Raw genomic sequence first — 22,392 nt, forward strand, 5'->3', positions numbered from 1 at the left:
AGGGGTAGAAAAATGCTGCCAAACTGCTACCACTTTGATGGGGGAAGCTACGAGCTCCAGCGGGCCCTGCCTAAACTTGTCCCCGGCGCAAACCTCGCCTGGGTCTGCAATTACCGCGCCCTGGGCCCCGCCTGCCGAGAGATCGTGCCCCCAAGAGCGGGGCGGGGCCTTTTTCCAGGGGCGCGGTTTAGATCGAGATCGCCTGCATGTAACCAGCGATCGGGGGCCACGCCCCCTGCCCCCAAATTTACTCTTGCAGGGACTTTTCAGGGCACCCGCGCGTATAAACACACGCGCGCACAGGCACGCCCTCGAGCAACCGTGGTGGCCAGTGGGGCGCCCCCTTCCCCTAGCCCAGAGAAGTCAACCTTTAAAACGGAAAAAGTGCTGCGCGTGTGTTTTAAATACTTGTGGCGTCTGTAATAAGGGGTGGGTTATGATGCTTTATAAACAAGGGCTTAATTTGAGCCAGAACTCACTGGCGCTTAGTCCGGGAACCTGGTGGTGGTGAGCGTTTCAGACTAGGACCAGAGAGACCAGGCTTCAAATTGCTGCTCAGGTACTTACTAGGTGACCTTGGTCTTTTCACTATTTCTCAGCTTAACCTGCTTGGCGGGGTTGTTGTAAGGCTGGAGGAGAAGGAATAGTAACTGCTGCCTGGAGTTCCTCAGAGGAAAGGAGGGATTAAGAATGTAATAAATTAATCTCTAGAACATGTGAAGGGACATTGTGCTGATCAGCATGTGCAAAGTTCCTTTCATTGAGCACTGAGTAATTACAATCTGCCAAGGTTCATGTGAGACTTGAAAGTAAAAACTTACTTCACGGGGAGGGAAGCTGTGGTCCCTGCTGGAGCCCAGCTGCCATCAACCTCAGCCAGCATAGCCAGTGGTCAGGAATGAAAGGAACTGGAGTCCAACAGGATCCCCATGCCTGTCTTACTTGGCTTTCACAGTGATACTTATTAAACCAGCAGTCTGCTGTGTTTCCCATGTCTTTAACTTGAATGTAAACCCTACCTGGAATATGTCCCTTGTGAATGTTGTTAATGCAGGACAGAAAGCAGAAAAATACCAATTTTAAATGGAATATGCATTCAATCTGTACAGTTTACATTCAAAAGAGGAAATGGCAGAAATGGAAAGTTCTGTTTGAGTATTACAATAAAACAAATCTAAAATAGTCTTAAATTGCAATAATACCAAGGAGGCATAAACCCTGCCATGTACCTATTTCCTTTTCAAAGACTGATCTACCTGCTTTCTAAACATATAGAAGAATGAACGGACAGATTTCTTCCAGGATGGGATTCCCAAGCTGTGGGTGAGAAGTAGCCATCGCTGAGAAAGCTGGCTGGCTTCCCAAACAGCTTGACCTAATGCAAAGATACAACAACGTGGTTCAGGAACTCCTGGAAAAAAACTCAGATTGTGATTCAAGCCATTTAGGACTTTATAGGTAAAAAAACAGCACCTTGAATCATGCTGCCTCCCATCTGCTCCTGTTTGGAGGCAGGCAGCTGCATTCTAAAGCAGCTGATACTTTCAAAGAATTTGCAAGAGCAGCAGCCCCACTGAGAGTACATTTCAGTAATCTAAGGGAACACTAGAGCATGCTTGAAAGTGTCCAGAAAGAGACAGATCAGGTACAATGGTTGTATTAATAAAAGATTCTCCCAGCCACCCAATAAGAGTCAAGCCCAGTCCTGGATAAACCCCTGGTAGAGTTGCTTGCCATCTTGCAAACCTGGACGTTGCACCCTGAGATCTTTAAATTCCTTGATGTAGCACAAGACACCTGTGGCTTATCCTCTCTATTTCCTTTCTGGTCCTGTTGTCCTTCCTCACCTGCTATTTTCTAGGCTGGACTTTAGGTGTGTCGCACAGCAAGTGAGGCAAGGGGATTAGGAAGGGAATGAGTGGTAACTGCCACAGCAGCTGTTCCTAGGACTGCTGCTGACCAGAAAGTTTCCATCCTTCAGCCAAGGATTTTTAAAGAGAAGACTGAATTTGAACTGCTTGAAAAGTTTGATTTGCTCCATTTGGGCATGAATACAGATAATTGCTTCCTGTCCCGTTACAGGGGTTAATTTTCTTAGCAGTGCTAGGATGAGTTTATCATCACCAATTACTGCTGATGTGAATGAATTATCCCAGATCATATTCTTTACATTTTATTGCCTTTGGAACCCATCCTTTCCCCCCTTCTACAGTCTACATGCATGTGTACATATACCTGCAACTGAGGATTACACCATACATTTGTTACAGTAAATTCTAGTCCAGAAGAGCTTAGGCCATAATAAGTTTTTTAGGCCTTGCTCAGAAGATACCTTAAACCATGGTTTTATGCCATGGTTTAAAGTGTCTTCTGAACAGGGCCTTAGTCTTTAATGTACCACTACACTTCTGTTCTTGCATCAGGAGATTTATTTAAAGGTTGGTGTGCAATGTTCAAACTGCAAGCTAACAACTGTAGAACAGGCTGCAAACCTAGATAACTCTGACCAAAAGGAACAACTAACTGCCCTCACCACCACCATCTAGATTTCTTAGATGTCTTTCTGAAAAAAGACTCAAAACAACTTACAACAAAATTAAACATACAAAGTTAAAACCAGCGAAAAACAAGTATCCACTAAAATTAGGATGACCATATGAAAAGGAGGACAGGGCTCCTGTATCTTTAACAGTTGTCTAGCAAAAGGAATTTCAGCAGATGTCATTTATATGCATGCAGCACCTGGTGAAATTCACTCTTCTTCACAACAGTTAAAGCTGCAAGAGCCCTGCCCCCTTTTGTATCTGGTCACTCTACTGTAGCTCCTGCAGCTTTAGTGAGAACTATAAACAATTAAAAAGCCCAGCATGTGCCCTCAAATGCCTGGGAATAAGTTGGCACTGAGGAGATGAGTGTTGGCACCAGGGAAGCCTCACTGGGAAGAGGATTCCACAATCGGGGCCACCACCAAAATGGCCCACTCCCTCAACTGAAGAGCCCTGCTGGATCAGGTCAAAGGACCATCTAGTCTGGCAGCATCTAGTTTCCAGCAGTGGTCATTCCAATGCTTCCAGGAAGCCTATTCAGGGCAGGAAGATAACAGCCTTCCCTTGTTATTCACTCCCCTCCCAGTAAGCCCAAACTCCACTACACCGCTGGCTGGCTGGCTGCTTTTGTGCCTCACTTCACCATTCTTCTCAAGAGTTCATAGGCTTCCAGGGTCAGGCTTTGCATGCAAATAGGGTTGCATGCAAAGGGATGTGGGGGGGGGGATAAATACACTCTGACTGAATAAAAAGTCACACTGCTTTTGAGGTTGTGGGGGAATTTTTTTGCAATGTGCTGTTATGACTATAAACACAGTGCCCAAAGATCCCTGCTTGGCACTAAGAAGAAATAATAGTCCCACCCCAAAAAGATGAGGGATTCCTGGGCACTGAAAAATGACCTGGAGGGTTCCATGTTTGCATGTTCTGACCATGACTGAGAGGGCGATATATTTTCATTGGACAGGATTATGTAATTAAGAACTGGGAACACTATCAAAAAAGCAGAGCTAAGGTTACATGTTGCAAACTTGACTCTGGTATTCACTCCCTTGAGTGCAACCTTAATAAAGCATGCGCACATGTGCGTGTGTGTGTACTGCATACAATTAAGGAAGGGGGAATAATCCAAATGTAATGTGAGTTGAGCAGAGTGAAAACAAACAGAACTTTGCAGAATGAATATATATCATTTCCAACCTTTCAGGTTCTTGAAAAGCTAAAACAACCGTTCTTTGACTTTGAAAAGAAGCAACTACAGTATATTGTTGAGGAATATATAATAATGTGACCAGATTATAGAGAATAAGGGAACACTGTCTTACCCTTCCACATAATGCTACAACTCTGAAGAACACAGAGGCTCCTGATGATTGGCAGATTTAAACCCAAGAAATGAACACACATGATTCTCATTCACACACATTTATGTCAAGCAATGGGTATCTAATTTGTGGAACCCGTTGCTTATAGATATAGTGCTGATAACCAGCAGAATCACAAACAGAAGATGAGACAAACCACTAAACAATAGAAATATCAGTAACCCTTAACTAGTATTATGACTGAGTCCATAATGCTTATATGATTGAGTACTTGCATGCAGCTCAAAGTAATTTCAGTGATGAAATTTGTACCATTCTAAGAACTTAGATAAACCCATGTCTCGTGGCAAGTCAGACAACAGTGGGCTGAGAATCCTGGTGACAAACTGGCATTCCTTATATTACGAGGCTTACAAGAATGTAAAAAAGAGCCTTGCTGGATCTGCCCAATGGTTAATCTAATCCAGCATTCTCCCCGCACCCCAAATGGAACATAGGAAACTGCCTTACATTGAGTCAGGTCCTTGGTCCATCTAGCACAGTATTGCTGACACTGACTGGCAGGGTTTCAGGCAGGAGATTTTTGTGCTCTACCTGGAGATATCAGAGATCAGACTTAGGACCTTGTGTGTGCAAAACAGATGTTCTACCACTGAGCATCAGCCTTTCTACCAGTGGCATATATGAAGGCAATTGCCCACTCATTAGTCCTCAGCAGCTGGTATCCTGGAGGTAATATGCCAATTATGACAGCAGTTCTCAATAGCCTGATAACAATAGCCTGTCATGAATTTGTTTAATCTCCTTCTAAAGCCATATAAGCTAGTAGTCTTCACCATATCTTGTGGCAGCAAGTTCCATAGTTTCCATTGCTTCTGACTATGGCAGTTATCCTACAATTGGCACAGAAATATAAACAATTATTAGATACAGAAATGTGGCTTGCTAAAATGACAAACTGACCTGGTTCACATGACACAGCCCTTCTCATTGTGGGTTATTCATCCAAGACAATTTGTGGCGCACTCAGGAACCACTTTGCATATCCAACTCCTGCTCTGGAGTTGTTGTATAATAATGCAAACCTGGTGAGCCTGGTTTACATAGGGGTTAAACAACCCTCAGAACCCATAGTCTGTTCTAAAGTTATGTGAGGGTTTGCACAACACAGCAACCCTGAGCAGGGATTGGATATGCAAAATGGTGGCTGCACGCACCCTGCACACACCACAGCTCTAAACCATGGTGGGCCTTCGTGTTATGCAAACTGGCCTAGTATACCCCTGATACACTTGGGAGAAAGCTCCAATTGAACTCAGTGGGGCCTGTTGCTAAGTAACTATGTCTTTTCAGACATCCAAGTGGTGATTTCCAAGTGTACTTTCTTGAGAGGGTGTAGTAATATCTTTTTCATCAATAATATTTTTTCCATGTATGATACAAGCTGTCACCACTGCTGACGGTTACAATTTGTCAGTTTCCCTGTTTGATCCGCATTTCCTGGATGTAATCTAGTCTTGCTTCTTCCCCAGCCCTGATTCACCCCAGTCTGGCTCCTGCCAAAGCTTACCTCCAAGGCCCTGATCCTTTAATCACCACTGAAGCCTAAGTTGGCTCTGGCATCTACTGGTAAGGCCAGTATAGCTGGTCTTGAAGTAGCAGAAAGTGTCTGAATGATGAATTTAACTCAAGTAGGCTTGCTCTTATTTTCTCAATCTCAGTGAACTTTGAATGACTTTGAATAATTACATAGTTCTCAGTCATTAATATGTAACTTGGAGACTTTTGCCATCAGCAGTAACATTAACTGTGTGATTGGTACTAGAAGAACCATTGCAGTGTTGTAAATTGTTTAAGACATTTGATTCACTTTCCAGAGAGGTTAGTCTGTGACAGCAAACACGAAAAAGGTGCCAAAGCCTGTGTCTGTGTGTGCTCAATTCACTTTGTGAATTTCATGCACAGATGTACGGCAACAATGAGTTTGTATTTGTGCAATGTGTTGAATCCCATGTTTGTTTTGAATCATTTGTAGAATGAGGAGTGGAAGCAAGCAGAATCCTTCAACAGGTTACAGCAAGAAAGAAAGGCACATGTTGGGCTTTACTAGGCAACGCTATCAGGTGAGCATTCATTGAATTTTAAATCATCATATTTTTAATGTAAAAATAGCTATAATGACAGCATGTCCAGTTTAACCCTTTAACCACAATACTTGATAAGAATAATTAAAGTACATTTTCAAAATCTAAGAACTAGGGATGTGCTCCGCTTCTCTTCAGTTCAGAGAAGCAGGAGCAAGGCGGCCTAATTCGCCTCCGGAAAAGGCGGAGGCGAAGAGAGTCAGGGGGGCTGTGGATCGAGGCGAAGAGGATCGCCTCAATCCGGAGCTTCGCCTCCAGGTAAGTGGGGGGGAGGGGGACTCATCTGGCGCTGCCGGCGCCGCCAGGTAAGGGAGCAGATCGGGCCACGAAGCGGATTGGGGGGTCCGTGCACACCCCTACTAAGAACTGGATGACGATCTTGTTACAGTAATACTCCAGCTTCCTGTTAATCTTACATTCAAAGTTAGCAAGGTGAAGGCAGAAATTCACCAGAGAAACATTTTTCTGGCTTGGAGAGAAGCAGTGATAGGAAAAGCTTCACTTGCAGAAGTGGTGAAGTGGGAAGAAAAGGCACTAAAGCTCTGCCAGAAAACAAGATACCTCTAGAAAAGAGCCGAGTCACCTGACACTTTTTCCAGCATTAGCATGGCCATACAGAGCTCCAGCAGACGAGCATTTTATTGCACACTCGTTACTGGGCACTCACAACAACATTTGCCTCCCGCGTGCCTCCTGCCCCTTCTGGCCTTCTTTGAGCAACAAAAGCACACCCCAGTAAGTCTGGCTTATTTTTAAAGATGGAAGTTGCTGCTGTCTCCTGCTGTGTGCAGGAGAAGCAGCAGGATCCAAACAGCCCACTGAATGGGCCATGTGCAAGTTGTTTACTTCATCTTTCAAAAGAGGAAGTAATGAGGGACAAATGAGCAGGTGGAGAGGCAATGGTAAGGAAATGCAATTTTCCCCTGTGTGATGGCATTCATAAAAAAAGGAGGACAAGGTCCTGTATCTTTAACTGTTGTGAAGAAAAGGGAATTTCAGCAGGTGTGATTTGTATGCATGCAACACTTGGTAAAATTCCCAGCTCATCATGGCAGTTAAAGCTGCCGGAGCTATACTAGAGTGACCAGATACAAAAGAGAGCAGGGCTCCTGCAGCTTTAACTGTTGTGATGAAGAGGGAATTTCACCAGGTGCTGCATGCATACTAATAGCACCTGCTGAAACTCCCTTTTCTATACAACAGAGATAGAGTAGCCCTGTCTTCCTTTTCATATGGTCACCTTATTTAGCATGGCCCAGTGGGTGCCTTCCAGTTATCATGCCTATTGAAATACAGAGGCCCTGCCCAAATATTATTGAATCTGATCAATGAAATGTCACTTTCTCCCCTACTCTCAGTAAGGAATCCCCCTTTTTGTTCAACATCATCATGACCTGGTTTATGTCTACCTTGTATATAAGCACTCGCCCAGTAGCCAAGAAACTGCACAAAGGTGAATACATGGGATTCTATGCAGATGACTGAGTGGGTAGAGGGAGAGCAGAACTCTCCTTCCCTCCTATGACAGCCCCCAGCAGGCTAGGAAAATGTTTTGCTGGCTAGTAACTTTTGTGGGCTTATTTTCAAAGCTGCTTTAATTTCCAGTCATAGGTGTGCACGTGGGGTGTGCTGGGTGTGCCCAGGCACACCCTAATGTCTCAAGCAATAAGCACCAAATTGAGGGGGCCATTGAGTGGGGATCTAGAGGGGATCCAGACCCAGTGGGAACAGTCCTCCGGCTGTCCTCTGGCTGCTCCACCTCCATGCTGAAGAACTGCTGCCTCAGAGAGAGCACCATTGCACATGGCAGCAGGAGCAAAAAGGAATCGCTTTGCTGGGAGCTGCGCTTCAAAGAGACCAGGAGGAGGGCCCCCAAAGGCTAATATTGCCTCATAAGCCGCTCCTCCGGCCAATGTCACCACAGAGTCTCACCAATGCTAGGACTTGAAGAGAGTCTCCTCATTCCACCCCTGACCTGCAACAGCCCTCCCATGGTCAGGCAAGCTGAACGTGGAGTAGAGCATCAGTGTCTACTGTGTTTAATAAATAAATGAGTAAAAATAATGTCCTCTGTTCAATAAATGTTTGCCTTTGGGGGGAAAATCTCTGGGTGCACACCCTAGTAAAATGTGCTGCACCTGTCTAGCTTACTCAGTATTCATTGTTCTCTCCAAAGACACACTGGCTGTGTTTACACAACATGGGTGAACCCACCACAGGTTATCATGTTGTCTGAAGGCAGCGCATTTTCCACAGGGTGGGTTAATGTGTTGTCTGAACATAGCATGTTTTCCGCAAGGTGGCTTGTTAACCATGCAGAGTGGTTTATTTTTCTTGATCAAGCCACCTTGAGAATCCATGTCTTATCGTTGGCTTGTTCAGGGTGGTTAACAAGCCACACTGCATGGTTAATGAGTATCCTTGTAGAAAATGCACTGCGTTCAGACATGATAACCCACAATTCAACAACAACCCAAACTGGATGGGTTAATGTGTTGTGTGAACCCAGCCACTGTAAAGAAGCCAAAACTGCATTTTAAATTAAATAGACTGGGTTTTGAAATGCAAGGAATCACTATTCTGACATGCCAATTGTCAGGGCTGGTCAAAGGTAGGCATGGCCAGGCACCTGCTGAGTGCCCAACCCTGGCAGGGGCCCACTGTCAAGGATCCCCTGAAGTTGCTCCTCCTCTTCACCATTGCAGCCTGCTTGCTCACTTGCCTCTCACTCTGGCCCAGATTAGGGTGCTGGTGGCGAGAAGGAGGAGCAGGAGATGGCCTTGCTTGCTCCCTGGCTCTCCACCTGTCAAGCAAGCAAGTGGGAGCAATGACGAGAAAGAGGATGTGGAGCAAGAACAGCTCATGATAATTAATGACAGTGAGGGAGGGGGACCTCAAAAACCTGGAACTGGATTGCCAATTAGAAAGACAAAACACCTTCTGCTCTTTCTGTTGGAAATCTCTGATGATACACCTTAAGGACCACAGGCAGAGGATACAAGTAAACCTATTAAGGGTGGCCCACAGCTCAAAGTAGCTGTCCTATGAATAGGGATTACTTCCCACTACCAGAAATAGTAAATCAGGCCCAGGAGATTCTGTCAACAACCCTCTCTGTGCAAAGCCAACAAACCATCTAGGCCTTCTTTTTTTAAATTTCCTTGAAGGCATGCTTGTGCTTGGCCCACTGCATGCATGGGACCTAAGGCTTTATAAATTAAGAACTTAATCCCCAAAACATAAATCTATATGAATGGATGGTCCTAAGGAACACAAACACATGCAGAGTTTCCTTGAAGTTAGCCTGACTGACTGCCACAAATGTTTACAACAAATATATCAGTATTTTCTGTGTGTAAACGGGGGGTGGGGTGGGGAACCGAGCATTTATGTTGAGAAAGATGGACGGACAAATGCAGGCCAACAGGAAGCGTGTTACTCAAGATCCCCAAGAGAATAACTGGCAGAGCTGGGAACCAAACCCAGATCTTTCACCAGCATCCTGGCTGTAGCCACAGGTTTCCCTCCTCCCACAGCTTTGCAGTAGAAAGATAGCAAATAAATACATTTGGGAGCCACAAAAGCCTTTGGGAGTCTCTTAGAAGTGGGTGGACTACAGCTCCACTGCAATGCTCGTAGGTGGCACAGGCCAAGTGACAAAGGGATTAAGATCTGAAGGGACGGTTATAATCACACACCAGCAGACTCTGGCACCCCCAGGGCAGAGAACCTCGACTCCAGCGCTTTGGGTTAAAGAGTTTCCTGGACGTCACTCATGTGCTTGACTCATCCCTGCCTTCGCAACTGAGTAATTAACCAGCCCAAATGTTGTACTGATAAAACCTCAATCCCACGGTCCAGCGTCCACAAGTTTGGGAGAAGCTCATACATAGAGATGTATTAGTCCAGATCAGGTTTTGAATTTTCAGGATCTGGGCACAGATTCTGATATTCTTAGAAAATCTGATACAGATTTGGTGATATTCTTTCCATGCCCAGGTCTTAGATTCCTGTGAGAACCTCAGGGCATCGTTGCAAAGAGTCCTCTTTCTATTTTTGATGTTTGCGAAATGGCTCATTCTGCATGACAAAGTGTCAGGCAGCAAGTACTGCCAGGCCCCTGTTTAACAAGCTGTCCTGCAGGAATATTTCTGAGTAGCATCAAAATCAAAAGGCAAGGAGCAACATGCAGCCCAATAATCCCCTATACATGCTTAATGAAGGCCTCGCTGCATTCAGTGGAGCTGATTCCCATTAAGTGAGCAGAAGACTACCACCTAAGTCTCTCAGGGCTATTTTTCCAATTTATGAAGCTGCTCTCTCGCTCTCCCTCTCACTCGCTTGCTCGCTCTGTGGGAGGTAGGGACAGAATGTAAGAGAAGTTGCCATGCCTGCTTGAGTCCCCCTCCCCAATCCAATTTTGTAATGTCTTAATTAGCATGATGGAACAGGCCAAATTGCCTTCTGCCATATCCCACCCTTCCCTCTCCACCTGTGAGAAAAGCATCCATGTGGCTTCTCAGTTTCTGTTGATTGATGATCACCAGGTCAACTGGGTAATACTTTTCGTAAGCCACTGTGGGTCCCAATTGGTGAGCTCACTCCCTTTTTCCTTGACCCGCCTGCTCCAAAGTCCATTGCAAAAGCTAGTGCTTGCGTTGTTTCTCTCTGTCTCAACTATTTTCCTTCTCTCCGAAATGCATTTAGGGTTCTCAAAAATATGATCCTGAAAAACCTCAGTTACAAAATGCAGCAAATTAATGGTTCTTTTAAGTATTTAACATAAGGTTGTATTGGGCAGGAGACTTCATATTTTAGTTCAGCATTCCCTAAGGCAGAGCCCTCCAGATGTTTTGGATTGCAACTCTCATCATTCCTGACTATTGGCTATACTGGCTGGGGCTGATGGAACTTGTTGTCCAAATCATCTGAAGGGCACCACATTGGGGAAGGTTATTTTACGCCAGATTTACACCTTGTGTCAAATCACCACCTTGGTTTATTCTAGGATGGTCAATTTTATCTTCCTTTTTTGTACAAGCTTATATCCAGGAAGTTAGTCAGAGAAACAATCCTTATATAACGACTAGACGATGATTTGGATAGTTTGTCAGTCCTGGATGAATAGCTATAGATACAGAGAAGACACATACATGCATGGCCTTCATTGATCTAATATCTTCATATTAAGATCACCAGAAAATGCCTTCTTGAGTACACCATCCACACTCCGTTTTCAAGCAGCAAGGCGCACACGTAGAGAGGCAATGGTTGAGGGGATAGTTGGGATCTGTGCCATTCCACACCCAGGAAATATAGGAGGGAGGGAGGGAGGGAGGGTCAGACAGACAGACGGACAGACAGGCAACACACTTAAAAACTGCAGAGAAGTTCTTCCTTCTACCAGCATTGATTCAACTTGAAAACAATCACACAACCTCTCTTGCTTTTGCACTGATTTGGTGGCACACATCACCACTCCATTTCCCAAGCCAACTGAGTCACAGCTTGGGTGAGATCAGAAAAGGGTTCATGCTTCTCCTGACAGTTGACTAGGGTCCCTTACGAAGGTTCACATAAACATATTTCACTGGCTTTGCAGATTGTCATTCTGTGCATGTGGTGGTCAACTTCTGTATTCTCAAAGGCCAAATCTACTCTCCAGGCCGGCCTTTCCCAACCTGGTGCCCTCCAGATATTTGGACTACAACTCTCTCTGTTCCTGACCTTGGCCAAGCTGCCTGGGGACTGATAGAAGTTGAAGTGCAAAACATCTGGAGGGCACCAGGCTGCTGGAGCCCAGAAATAAATTCTCTCTCTCTCTCTCTCTCTCTCTCTCTCTCTCTCTCACACACACACACACACACACACACACACACACACACACACACACACCTCTTCCTGGGTGGTCGGGCTCTATAATTAACTCCGCAACAGCGCACCTAGCATAAGGGGCCTCACAGTGATGGAGCACATGCACCCAGGCATGGCTGAGGCATCACATACAAAGCCTCCAAAGAGGTGTAGCATTCAAGGTCAGTCTCAAAATGTGTTGCTGCCCCCACACAGGATTTGAACACAATTTTATTTTCTTTATGTGGAAACTGTGGGCAAAATGTTTGCCATGCCTTGATTAAAATCTGGTAGGGCTGCCAGGGACCAGATAAATTTGCTTCTTGGGTTGCATCTGCCCATGAGTCAGCATTTGGCTAAATAAACCAATAAACTCATGTCATCGAGATTATAAATTGTCATAAGCACAGACCAAGAGGGGCCTGGAGGAGAAGGAATACATTTATTAGAACAAACTTATGTGGTTCAAACTATTTGACATATTAATGGGGGAGGGGAGGTGGGGGAGAAAAACAATGGGACGCTCCAGATTGGAGGATTTGCAGGATCCACTGGCAAGTGTGAAGAGGAAGGTGAGGCTTTGTGATTCTAGACAGAAAAATTCCACGCTTTTTAAGAATTTGTTCAACTACGTCTGATAAAGCCCAGTAGTTTTAAAGCAGCCTTCTCCAATCTGGCATCCCCCAGATACGGAGAACTACAACTCCAATCAACCCCTGACAGACTGGCCAGTGTTCAGTGATTATGGGAATTGTAGTCCAACACATCTGGAGAGCACCCGGCTAGGGAAGGCTGGCTTAGAGATTCTGCAATGAAACAGGAAGCTTCAATTTTCCCTTTGCTGTGAACTCACTTGAGGGCCTTTAGCCAGCCATTCTGTCAGCCTCAGCCTACCCATTTACAAGCAGTTTGTCTACCTTTGGAAAAGACGTTGAAAGAGAGACCCTTTGCTGCCAAGAGGACCCAGCATTCTAAACAGACCTCAGGGGGAGGAGCATAAAGGAAGAGGGCGTGGCTTAATTAGTATCACACAGCAGGCAGCCTGTAGGAACTCGAAATGGTACTACTGCTTCCTATTGCCTCTGTTACTGCCCCCTACTGGCTGCTAATAGATTCTATAAAGATGCTTCTTTCCCTCTCTGAAACATGTTCCTGCAGCTTAGGGATGTGCTCCGCTTCTAATCGGACCGGCGAATTAAAAGCAGAGCGGGGTGCTTCGCCTCCACTTAAGGCGGAGGCGAAGAGGATTGGGGGGCCGGCAGAGCGTGCTGAAGAGGATCGAGGTGAAGGCAGATCCTTCGCCTCGATCCGAAGCTCCGCCGGAAAGGTAAGTGGGATTTACCAGGCCCTGCCACTGTCGCTGTCGCCCATGCGGCGACAGCGGCAGGGCCCAGTAACCCCCCCTCCTCTCCCTTACCTGCCTCCGTCCGTGGTCCCTCGGCTTCTTCAATTGAGCCCGCGGTTCAACCAGGAAGTCTAGGCCGCACTTGTGGCCCAGACTTCCTGGTTGAACCGCGGGCTCAATTGAAGAAGCCGACGGACCGTGGACGGAGGCAGGTAAGGCCCCCCTCCCCCTTGGTCCCTTACCGGGCTCTGCCCCCGTCGACACACGGGCGGCGACGGCGGCAGGGCCCGGTAAAAAACCCCGCCCTCCTCTCCCGGCCTTACTTGGCACCACTCCCCTCCACTGCGGAGCTCTGATTCGGAGCCGGAGCTCCGCGGCGAAGAGGAGCGGAGTATGGGCGGAGCGGCGTGGAGCGGGCCGATCCGAAATTTTCAGATCGGCCCGCGGGGCGGAGCGGGGGGTCCGTGCACACCCCTACTGCAGCTGCTAAAGAAAGGGAACAGAGCATGGCCGCTTCTCCTGGGCACATGCAGCTATTAAATCTCAATCTGCGTTTCCCACAAGCCCCAGTGTTAATCTGCATTGATATAAATCCACTCTTACTCAGATCAAGGGGCTGGACTCCCTTGCCAAATTGTTTGTGGTGGGAATAAGTACATCTCCTCAGATCTGCAATGATGCAATTTAGGTTTTCTTGTCCCCCAAGGAGCAAGATGGCGATAAAGTCAAAACCACTGGATGAGATCAATCATATATTGTGCCCAGAGTCTGTGGTAATGGTGGCCAAGCTTTTCATGAGTGATTAGATTACTGCAAGAAGTGCCGGCTCTTGAGCACCTCTCATATCTTCACACCAGCAGAGAGTCTGGCGGCCAATAGTGTGAATGCTCATATATTTCCCCCAACAAGATCTAGTAGAATTAACTATATCCCTCATAACGCTCGCTTTGTGTCTTACTTCCTGGAACGCAATGGGCAGACAGGACGAGAGAGAGAGAGAGAGAGAGAGAGAGAGAGAGAGAGTGTCAGCCAGCCAGCCAGCCTTGGGGCACATACAGTCAGAATCACTTGATGCAGATTAGTTACTTTTCAACATTCTTCAACCACCCTGTCATACTCACAGTCAAGAGTGTTAGAGACGGGTAAGGGGGTGGGAGTGGGTTCTTCCCCCCACTTTTCAGTTGATGCTTCAGAATGACATTTAAATTGTAATCCATACTGATTATTGGATGGAGTCAACTGACTTACTTTTTGACCCTGTTCAGTCGACACAATAAGCCACAGTGGTTAAGCATATTGAGCTAAACGTTATGGCTTAGCATGTCGTGTGAACCATTCCTAACCATCATGGCTACATAACCATGGTTTAAACACACTCATTAACCATTTGCTGCAAAGGCATTAGTGGCCTAACTGTGGCTTAGTGTGTTGTCTGAACAGGCCCGTTCTGGTTAATCAATCCAAAGTGAAAAGCTGTAATCTGGAGTATGAAGCACTAGACAAGGGATGCATAATGTGTGGCTCTCCCAATGTAGTTGGACTGCAACTTCCATCACCCCTTTCCAGCATAGCCAATAGTGAGGGATGATGGAAGAAGCAAACCAACAACATCACATGCTCTGAAGCCTTATGAAAGCAGTGTACCATTGGATCTTAAGTCTGACAGGATGGGTGACCCATTCATCTCCTCTCCATGGCTGGCTGGGGAATATTGGAACTTTTGTCTGTCTAAACGTGGCACATGTACCCAAATGTCTTGGGCCTGCCCTGTTATCACTAAATTAAGTTCCTATGATGTTGTCGCAGGCTGTAGATATAGATGTATAGATTTAACTCCTGCTCCTGAATTACCCCTGGAAGATGTAAGCAGATCAGAGGCTGGAGTGATGTCAGGCCAGAGGTTGTTGTTCCAGGGTAACTGATTGTGTAAGTGGTCCCTCAGAGACTGCTAGCTTCCATAAGTTCCAATGGGCAATTGCCTTCCATCTATACCTCTTACCCGACCTTGGGACCAACTGCACATCTCACCTGCCCTTTGTCACTACCGCCAGACTTCTTACCTGTCATTTAGACCCATAATATGGTTTCTTTTGCCAAAGTGGCAAAGCTTGCGTTGGATCGGTATATAGTATTATCCTATAGATAGGGTTGTGAACAGTTTGGGCTTATATATATATATATTTATAGTGTGTGTGTGTGTGTGTGTGTGTGTGTGTGCGCGCGCGCGCTGGCCAGCCAGTGTGCCAACATATTTCAAACTCCACACTTAGGAAAGCTCTACAAATCCTGCAATCTGGGTGTGTGCATGTCTTTACGGTGCCACTTTAAAATCCCTGCAGCATCGCAGCTATGGGGTGGGAACAGTTAAGCTCTATGGCAGGAGGAAGCACGGGCTTTCCAGCGGCCATTCATCTTGTTCAGCCTGCCCCCTGCCCTCAACTTAGCTATGGCTGTGATCCACCCCCAGAATGCCCCCAGTCTCAAGCCAAAATAAGGTCTCCACCAACAGACAGTGGTGAACTTGAAGCAAAGGGAAAAGTTGTGGTAAGTTCATGACTTTTTCAATGCGCAGTTTTGGGGAAAAGCCCCATGGTGGCTGCAAGTTGGCGGCTGTGTCGTATACCAACACCACGCCACTGCGCAGTCACCAGGGGTGTACAGGGTGTATAGACAGCCCACAGGACAAAATATGCAAATGAAAACAAATGTTTGTGTATTTGCTTCTTTGCCACAATTTTCTCCACTACCACTAAAAAAAACCCACCACCAACACCCTATTATCCCTGGCATTGAACCCCTCTTCTCTGACTATTGGAAATTCAGCGTGTCTCTCTGAGCATTCGCCCACTATTGCCCACACCACTTCAAACTTTTCTTCTCATTCTTAAGAGCTAGAGACCTGGAATGCTGACTTTAGCACTCCCATGTCTAGTTTGCTTTATGCATCCACAAAATATATGCCGCACTGCCCAAATACTCCCAGCACTGATAGTTGCTCAGATCTTCTTTGCCTCTCTATAGCATCCAGCCTCTTTGACGTTCTGAAACATGAGCGCACCCAATGCAATGCTGAGATGGGAATGCCAAAGTTCTAAGTTCTCTATTCCCATTTTTTGGGGTCACTTTAGCCTTCCTGTGTTAGGATGGAGCTCAACAGGCACAGCCTAGATAGGCTGTCTTTGTGCAACACTTTTGTGTTCAGGGTTGTTTTCTTCATGATCTTGCAGCTGGGTTATTTTTAAAAATTAATTTTAAACAAAAGCCAAGAAGCAGCCAGCCCATGCTGAACCTCTGCCCTCCTCTGCATTATCCGCTTAAGCTTCAAACTCCAGCTCTGCCAATACACACAAGATGATCACAGCCTTTCTTCCAGATGAGTCTCCAGCCCTCCCTTACCATCCAAGATCCCAACTGATTTTATCCTCCCTGGACAAATTCCAGCAATGTGTCTCTAGCATCCTTGCTGTAGGTAGCTGCCCACTCCTTTCTCCTCCAGCCAAATGTTCTAGGAACTACCAACAGCCATACCCCAGAGCCAGCTGCATTCACAGCCAGTGCTCTGGAGTGTGTTAACCCAGCAGACATTTTGCTATTATAAAGTGAGAGAGGAACCATAAGCATGGAAACAACATGTTTAGAAGTTGTCTGCAGCAAATCTCCCAGCTTGTTACTCAATGGGAGAAAGCTTAACTCTACGGAGTTAACAATTGGACCTAGTTTTGACATACACAGAGCTAGCCCACATCAGCCCAGCCTGTTCCCTGACACAGACATTCACGTGCCAAAAAAAGAAATCCCAGTGTGATCCTCCTGATGTGAATTAAATTTAAAATTCGTTCACCAATCTCCCGCAGCAGGGGTTCTCTCAACTTTTCGTGTGGTGATCCTGCCTAAGTCAAGAAAACAATGATCCAAGCCGCCCCCAAGCATGAGGAAGGGTCACTTCTCACGAGACGGCCGCCACTGCTTCAAGCTGAAGGGCAGCTCTTTTGTAGGTACCAGTGTGCCAGCAGATCAGCCCCCTAACCCATTGCTTATGTCCATGCTGCCAAAGGCAGCATCTGGGTAAGCCTGGGGCAACCGCATAAAATGTCCTGCACAGGAAGATAGGAAGCTGCCTTCTACTGACAGCTCCATCAGACGAGTGTTTTATTGCACACTCATTACTGGGCACTCGTGGATCGTCGCAGGTCCCTCTCATGACGTCGTCTGCCTCTCGTGTGCCTTCTGCCCCTTCTAGCCTTCTTCGCATGGAAGAAAAAACACCCAGTAAGTCCAACTTATTTTTAAAGACGGAAGTTGCTGCTATCTCCTGCTGTGTGCAGGAGAAGCAGCGGGATCAAAACAGCCCATTGAATGCACAGGCATGTTGTTTACTTCCTCTTTCAAAAGAAGAAGTAATGAGGGACAAACACATGGGTGGAGAAGCAGTGGTAAGCACTATGTGATGATGCTATGAGTCAGCCCATGGGTTCATCCAGCCCAGCACTGTTGACAGTGACTGTCAGTGACTCTCTGGGGTTTCAGAGCATCATCACATGGGGGGAAATTGCATTTGCTTTTCCACCCACGCATTTGTCCCTCATTACTTCCTCTTTTGAAAGATGAAGTAAACAACATACACGTGGCCCATTCAGTGGGCCGTTTTGATCACACTGTTTCTCCTGCATGCAACAGGACACAGTGGCAACTTCCATCTTTAAAAATAAGTGGGATTTACTGGGGTGTTTTTTGTTGTGCAAAGAAGGCTAGAAGAGGCAGGAAGCACTTGGGAGACAGATGATGTCATGAGAGGGACCCGCGAAAATCCATGAGTGCCCAGCAATGAGCATGAAATAAAATGCTCATCTGATGATGCCTTTAGGCAGGAATTTTTCCAGCCCCCTTGGAGACGCTGGAGATCGCATCTGGACCATGACTCTACAACTGAGCTACAGACCTTCCCCATTGTTTCAGGCAGCACCATGAAGGCTGGCCAGCATAGATGGAGGTGGAAATTGGTTCTGAATGGTGCAGCAAAGTTTTTGAAATTACTGTTACTCCCAGTACAAACCTACCCATACGCTATGGTCAACATCTGAGGCCCTGCTTTGAGTGCCTCCTCGAGGGAGGCTTGGAGGATGGCAACAAGAGAGAGGGCCTTATTGGAATGCTATCCCCACTGAAGTCTGCCTGGGGCTAACATTGTTATATTTTTGGCATCAGGTTAAAACTGTCCTCTGTTCCCAGGCATTTGACAGCATATTTTGGGACTTTAATGTCAGTTTTTTTTTCAAGTCCCTGTATCTCCTTGTAATAGTTTTAGCTGTTCAAACAATTTTTTTAAATTTTGTATGTGTCTTGTAATTTTTATGAATCACCCACTGAGCTCTGGCTATTTGGTGGTATAGAAATTAAACGAAATAAAATAATGATGTTGATGTTCCCGCCATGGAGAACTGAAGGATAAAGGGCAAGCAAAATCATAGGCTATGGCAACAGACCCACTGCTCCAGGATAGGGATGCCATGCATCCCCTAGCCTTCTGTGTGATGCATTTTTTAGGGGCCCCAATGAGAAGGGGTCCCATGGTTCTTGATGCTGGGGTGAAGAACCTTTTCAGCCCAAGGGCCAAATTCCATTTCAGAGAAGTTTTGAGGGGCCACATTCCAGTGGCAGATGAGATTGAAGGCAGCATATTTTACCTTAAAGCTTTTACTGCCAGTAACTAAGCCTTAGGAGAGGCATTTCAACCTCTTAGAATGGGGGGTGGGAACGGGCCGTGCAAAAGCCTGGTAAGCACAGAACAATCCATAGTCCAGGGGGGAATGGTGAGGCCAGGGGAAGGGGCAGGGCCACCTGGAAAAACCTGGAGGGCTGCATTGGGACCCCAAATGTGCAAATTGGGGTTCAACGCCCCTGCTCTATGCAGAAAAACCACCCCTTGCTGTTATTTTAAAACCAAGTTCTCTTGCTGGAGCGAACACAAGCGAGGTGTGTCTCTGGGAGCAGGAAGCCCTAGGTACTGTGAAGGAGCATTTGGTCCTTCAATCCTAGGTACAAGTGAAGGACCACTTAGCATTTCCACATCCATCCTGGCTGTCAAGATTTGAAGACCAGAGATAACTCCCTGACTGAGAAGGATAGATTGTCACTCTGCCTAGATTCCTCTGCACAGCCTACCACAGCACAAACATCTGTGCACATATAGATCTCCTCCTGATCATTTCAGGTAACCATGCTTTCCTAGGAAACCAAACCACTGTCTGCTTTGCAGTGGATGTGGTTGGTATCAGTTAATGTGTTGCTGGCAATAGCCTTTATACTACTCCTTATCCCATATGCAGATACTGGATCATTTTATTCGGTGGGGCAGGAAATAAAGTGGCACACGGGCTGGGACAGCACTGCATGCATGACCATTTAATGACTGCAACATCAAGTGATAACTTGCATGTGCGAAGAAAAGGCCGCCAGAAAGAAACCGCTGATAGGCAGAGCATTCATAGGATGTGGCCTAACTCCAAACACAGTGCCTTTCAGTGTAGTTAGTTGGTTTGCATTTTCAGCTGCCTGTCACCAAGTTAGTGGGTCTTCATGAACCTGTATTTGTGAATCAGCTCTAAGTGTGACAAGAGCATGGGCAAATCCAGTCTGTGTTTTCTTGATCAATGAAAGCATCTACTGGGGAGAGATCAGGTGACAAGAAATTGTACCTCCTGAAAGAGATCCAGTGTTCCTACCAGTTACAGCACTAAAGAGTCTGCCCGGGACTGTCCACATGGACAATGACCATGGATTTCTCGGGAAATCATGGGAAGATTAGTTCATTAGTAAAATGGATGCCTTCCTTTTCATTCTAAAAGCCGTCAAGTTCTGGTCCCTCGAGGCAGGGCAGCATCAAAGGTAGGAATAGTTGGGCACCTGCCAAGGGCCGACACCCCAGCAGGGGCCCAAATTCCCTGGTCGTGGTCCACCTCTTCACCACTGCAGCGTGCTTGTCCACCTGCCTCTTGCTCCGGCACAGACAATAGTGGTGTTGAGAAGGAGGAGCAGGAGGTGCTGTTTGCTCCCTGGCTCTCTGCCTGTCAAGCAAGCAAGTGGGAGCAAGGAGCAGCAGTAGCAGTAGCAAGAGTAGTTTGTGACAATGGTGGTGAGACCATACTCTCACTGAAGGAGGGAGTGCATTGAGGGTGTCTTGCCCAAGGGCCCTCCAAAACCTGGAGCCAGCACTGCCCGGGGTGGGGGGCAAACTCCCACCACCACCACCACTTGTGAAGGCGTAGAGGGGAGGTGGCTTGTTCTCTCTCAAGCTGGCTGGGACAACAAGCAGGCAGGTTGTAGATGAGACAATCCCCTCCAGGGGGGAAGAGGGGGGAAGAGGCAGGGAAAGGGTTAGCCAGAGCTTGATTTTGGAGGTCAGGCAAGTGTGACAACGTTGAGATGAATCACCTTAGCTAATGAATTATGTCCCGGATTGCAGGAAAGGAAGCTAGGCTGGAAAGCACTTAAAAAGGGATCAGGACAGGTTGGGTGAAATTCTTAATAGATTTAAATAGGTCATGTTTCGACAGATACCTGGGCTTTTCCGAGGCTGGGTCCCAGTTACGGGCTCGTTGGTGTAATGAACCCCCTCCCCGTCCCCTCCCTCCCTCCCTCCCTCCCTCCCTCCCTCCCTCCCTCCCTCTCTCTCTCTCTCTCTCTCTCTCTCTCTCTCTCTCTCTCTCTCTCTCTCTCTCTCTCTGGCTTGCCTCCCCCGCACTCTTTGATGAAGGCCCCACGTCCAGGGGCGCAGAAAGAGGGCGGGAGGGCTATCGGAATCACCTCGCCTTTTCCTTACACCTTGTCTTTTTTTAATTAAAGTTGACTTACTGGAAGGGAGGGCGAGGCAAGGTGCCCCCTGCCTGCCTCTCCAGAGATCCGGAGGCTTTTCGACAAGGGGTCGGTCGAGTCGTGTCCCCCCCCCCTCCGTCCTTCTCCTCCTCCCCCCCCCCTTGCCTTATGTAGGAATGTAGCCCCAGGACAGCTCAGCGCTCGCCTGGCGTCGGCTCCCCATCCCAACAGGAGTGACTCGCGTTTACCTTAAGATCCCCGGGGGCTTGGACGGGACAGGACGGGACGGGGGGGGGGGGGAGAGGAGAATCAGACTGCGAAAAGAGAGGAGGGGGCGCGACACAGTCGGAGGGCTTTTTCTGTGGATCTCTAAGGCACGGAGCCTATGTGGGACTGTGTGATGGGGCGACTCTCGCCTCGGACTGAGGAGAGAGATGTATAAACGTGAGGCGCGAAGGAGTCGGTTCCAGTGGAGATCAATGTTCAAAGGGGGAGATCTCAAGAGACGGGGCGTCTTTAAGTTTCTCTGGTATCTGCCCTCACACTATAAAGTCTGTATAGCCGAGGGCACGAATTCCATAGGGCCCTGTCGAACTGGAAGGCGGGGAAAATCTGCTCCCCAGGGCATCTATGAAGTCGGGATAGTGTCCGCCCCCTCGGGATTCCTGGCTTCAGCACGCCACCTCCCTTTGCTTTCCAGGACGGCTAGGAGCCCTTGAAGGCTGCAGTACTGGCCCTAGTTTGAATACAGCTTCTGGCCAAAGACCGCGGCCGCCTCGCATTTCAGAAACCTCTCTCCGGATAGCCCAGCTCCCTAGAACCCCCACCACCCGTCGGTCCCAACACTTCTGCCTGGCCCACTGCTGCCCCATCGGGACAATCTTTCGGGCTCCCGGGCTCCCTATGTGAAAGTAGACTGGAGAGCAGACAGCCCTCCCCCGGCCCCGGTTCCTTCCTCCCCTTCGGAGAGCCCCTTCCCGGGACTCCCCCTCGGGGCAGCGTCTCAGCTACTCACCACCACAGCCCGATGATGTTGGCCGGGCAGAGCAAGATGAAGAAAAGCCCCAGCTGGGTCCGGGACGGGGGCAACATCCTGGGGCGGGGGAGGCGGCGGCGGCGGCGGCGCGGGGCTGCGAGATCGCCGGCCCCTTCTCCAGCGCGGCGCGCCGTGCGCCCTCGGAGGCGCAGCAGGGCGGGCGAGCGAGCGGGCGAGCGGGCGAGCGCGCGCCGGGCGAAGGGAGCCACTCGCGGGGCTGCTGCTCCTGAGCCCCGTCCCGGGCGGAGGAGGAGAGCCAGGCAGCCAGCGAGCGAGCGAGCGAGGGAGGGAGGGACGGACGGACGAGGCTGCTTCCCCCTGACAGGCAAAG

The 22,392-nt window shown here is 47.8% G+C and overlaps 1 protein-coding gene across 1 annotated transcript in view; it reads right to left on the reverse strand.

Annotated features, from left to right (window-relative positions):
- Positions 1–22,117, reverse strand: part of WNT6 (Wnt family member 6) — a 41,150-nt gene extending 19,033 nt beyond the window's left edge. Inside the window, exon 1 of the mRNA XM_063118675.1 lies at positions 22,041–22,117. Within this exon, the coding sequence (XP_062974745.1) occupies positions 22,041–22,117 (77 nt within the window). The remainder of the gene's footprint in view (positions 1–22,040) is intronic.
- Positions 22,118–22,392: the final 275 nt, after the last annotated feature.

Source organism: Elgaria multicarinata, chromosome 2, assembly GCF_023053635.1.
Source record: "Elgaria multicarinata webbii isolate HBS135686 ecotype San Diego chromosome 2, rElgMul1.1.pri, whole genome shotgun sequence".
Taxonomy (NCBI): domain Eukaryota; kingdom Metazoa; phylum Chordata; class Lepidosauria; order Squamata; family Anguidae; genus Elgaria; species Elgaria multicarinata.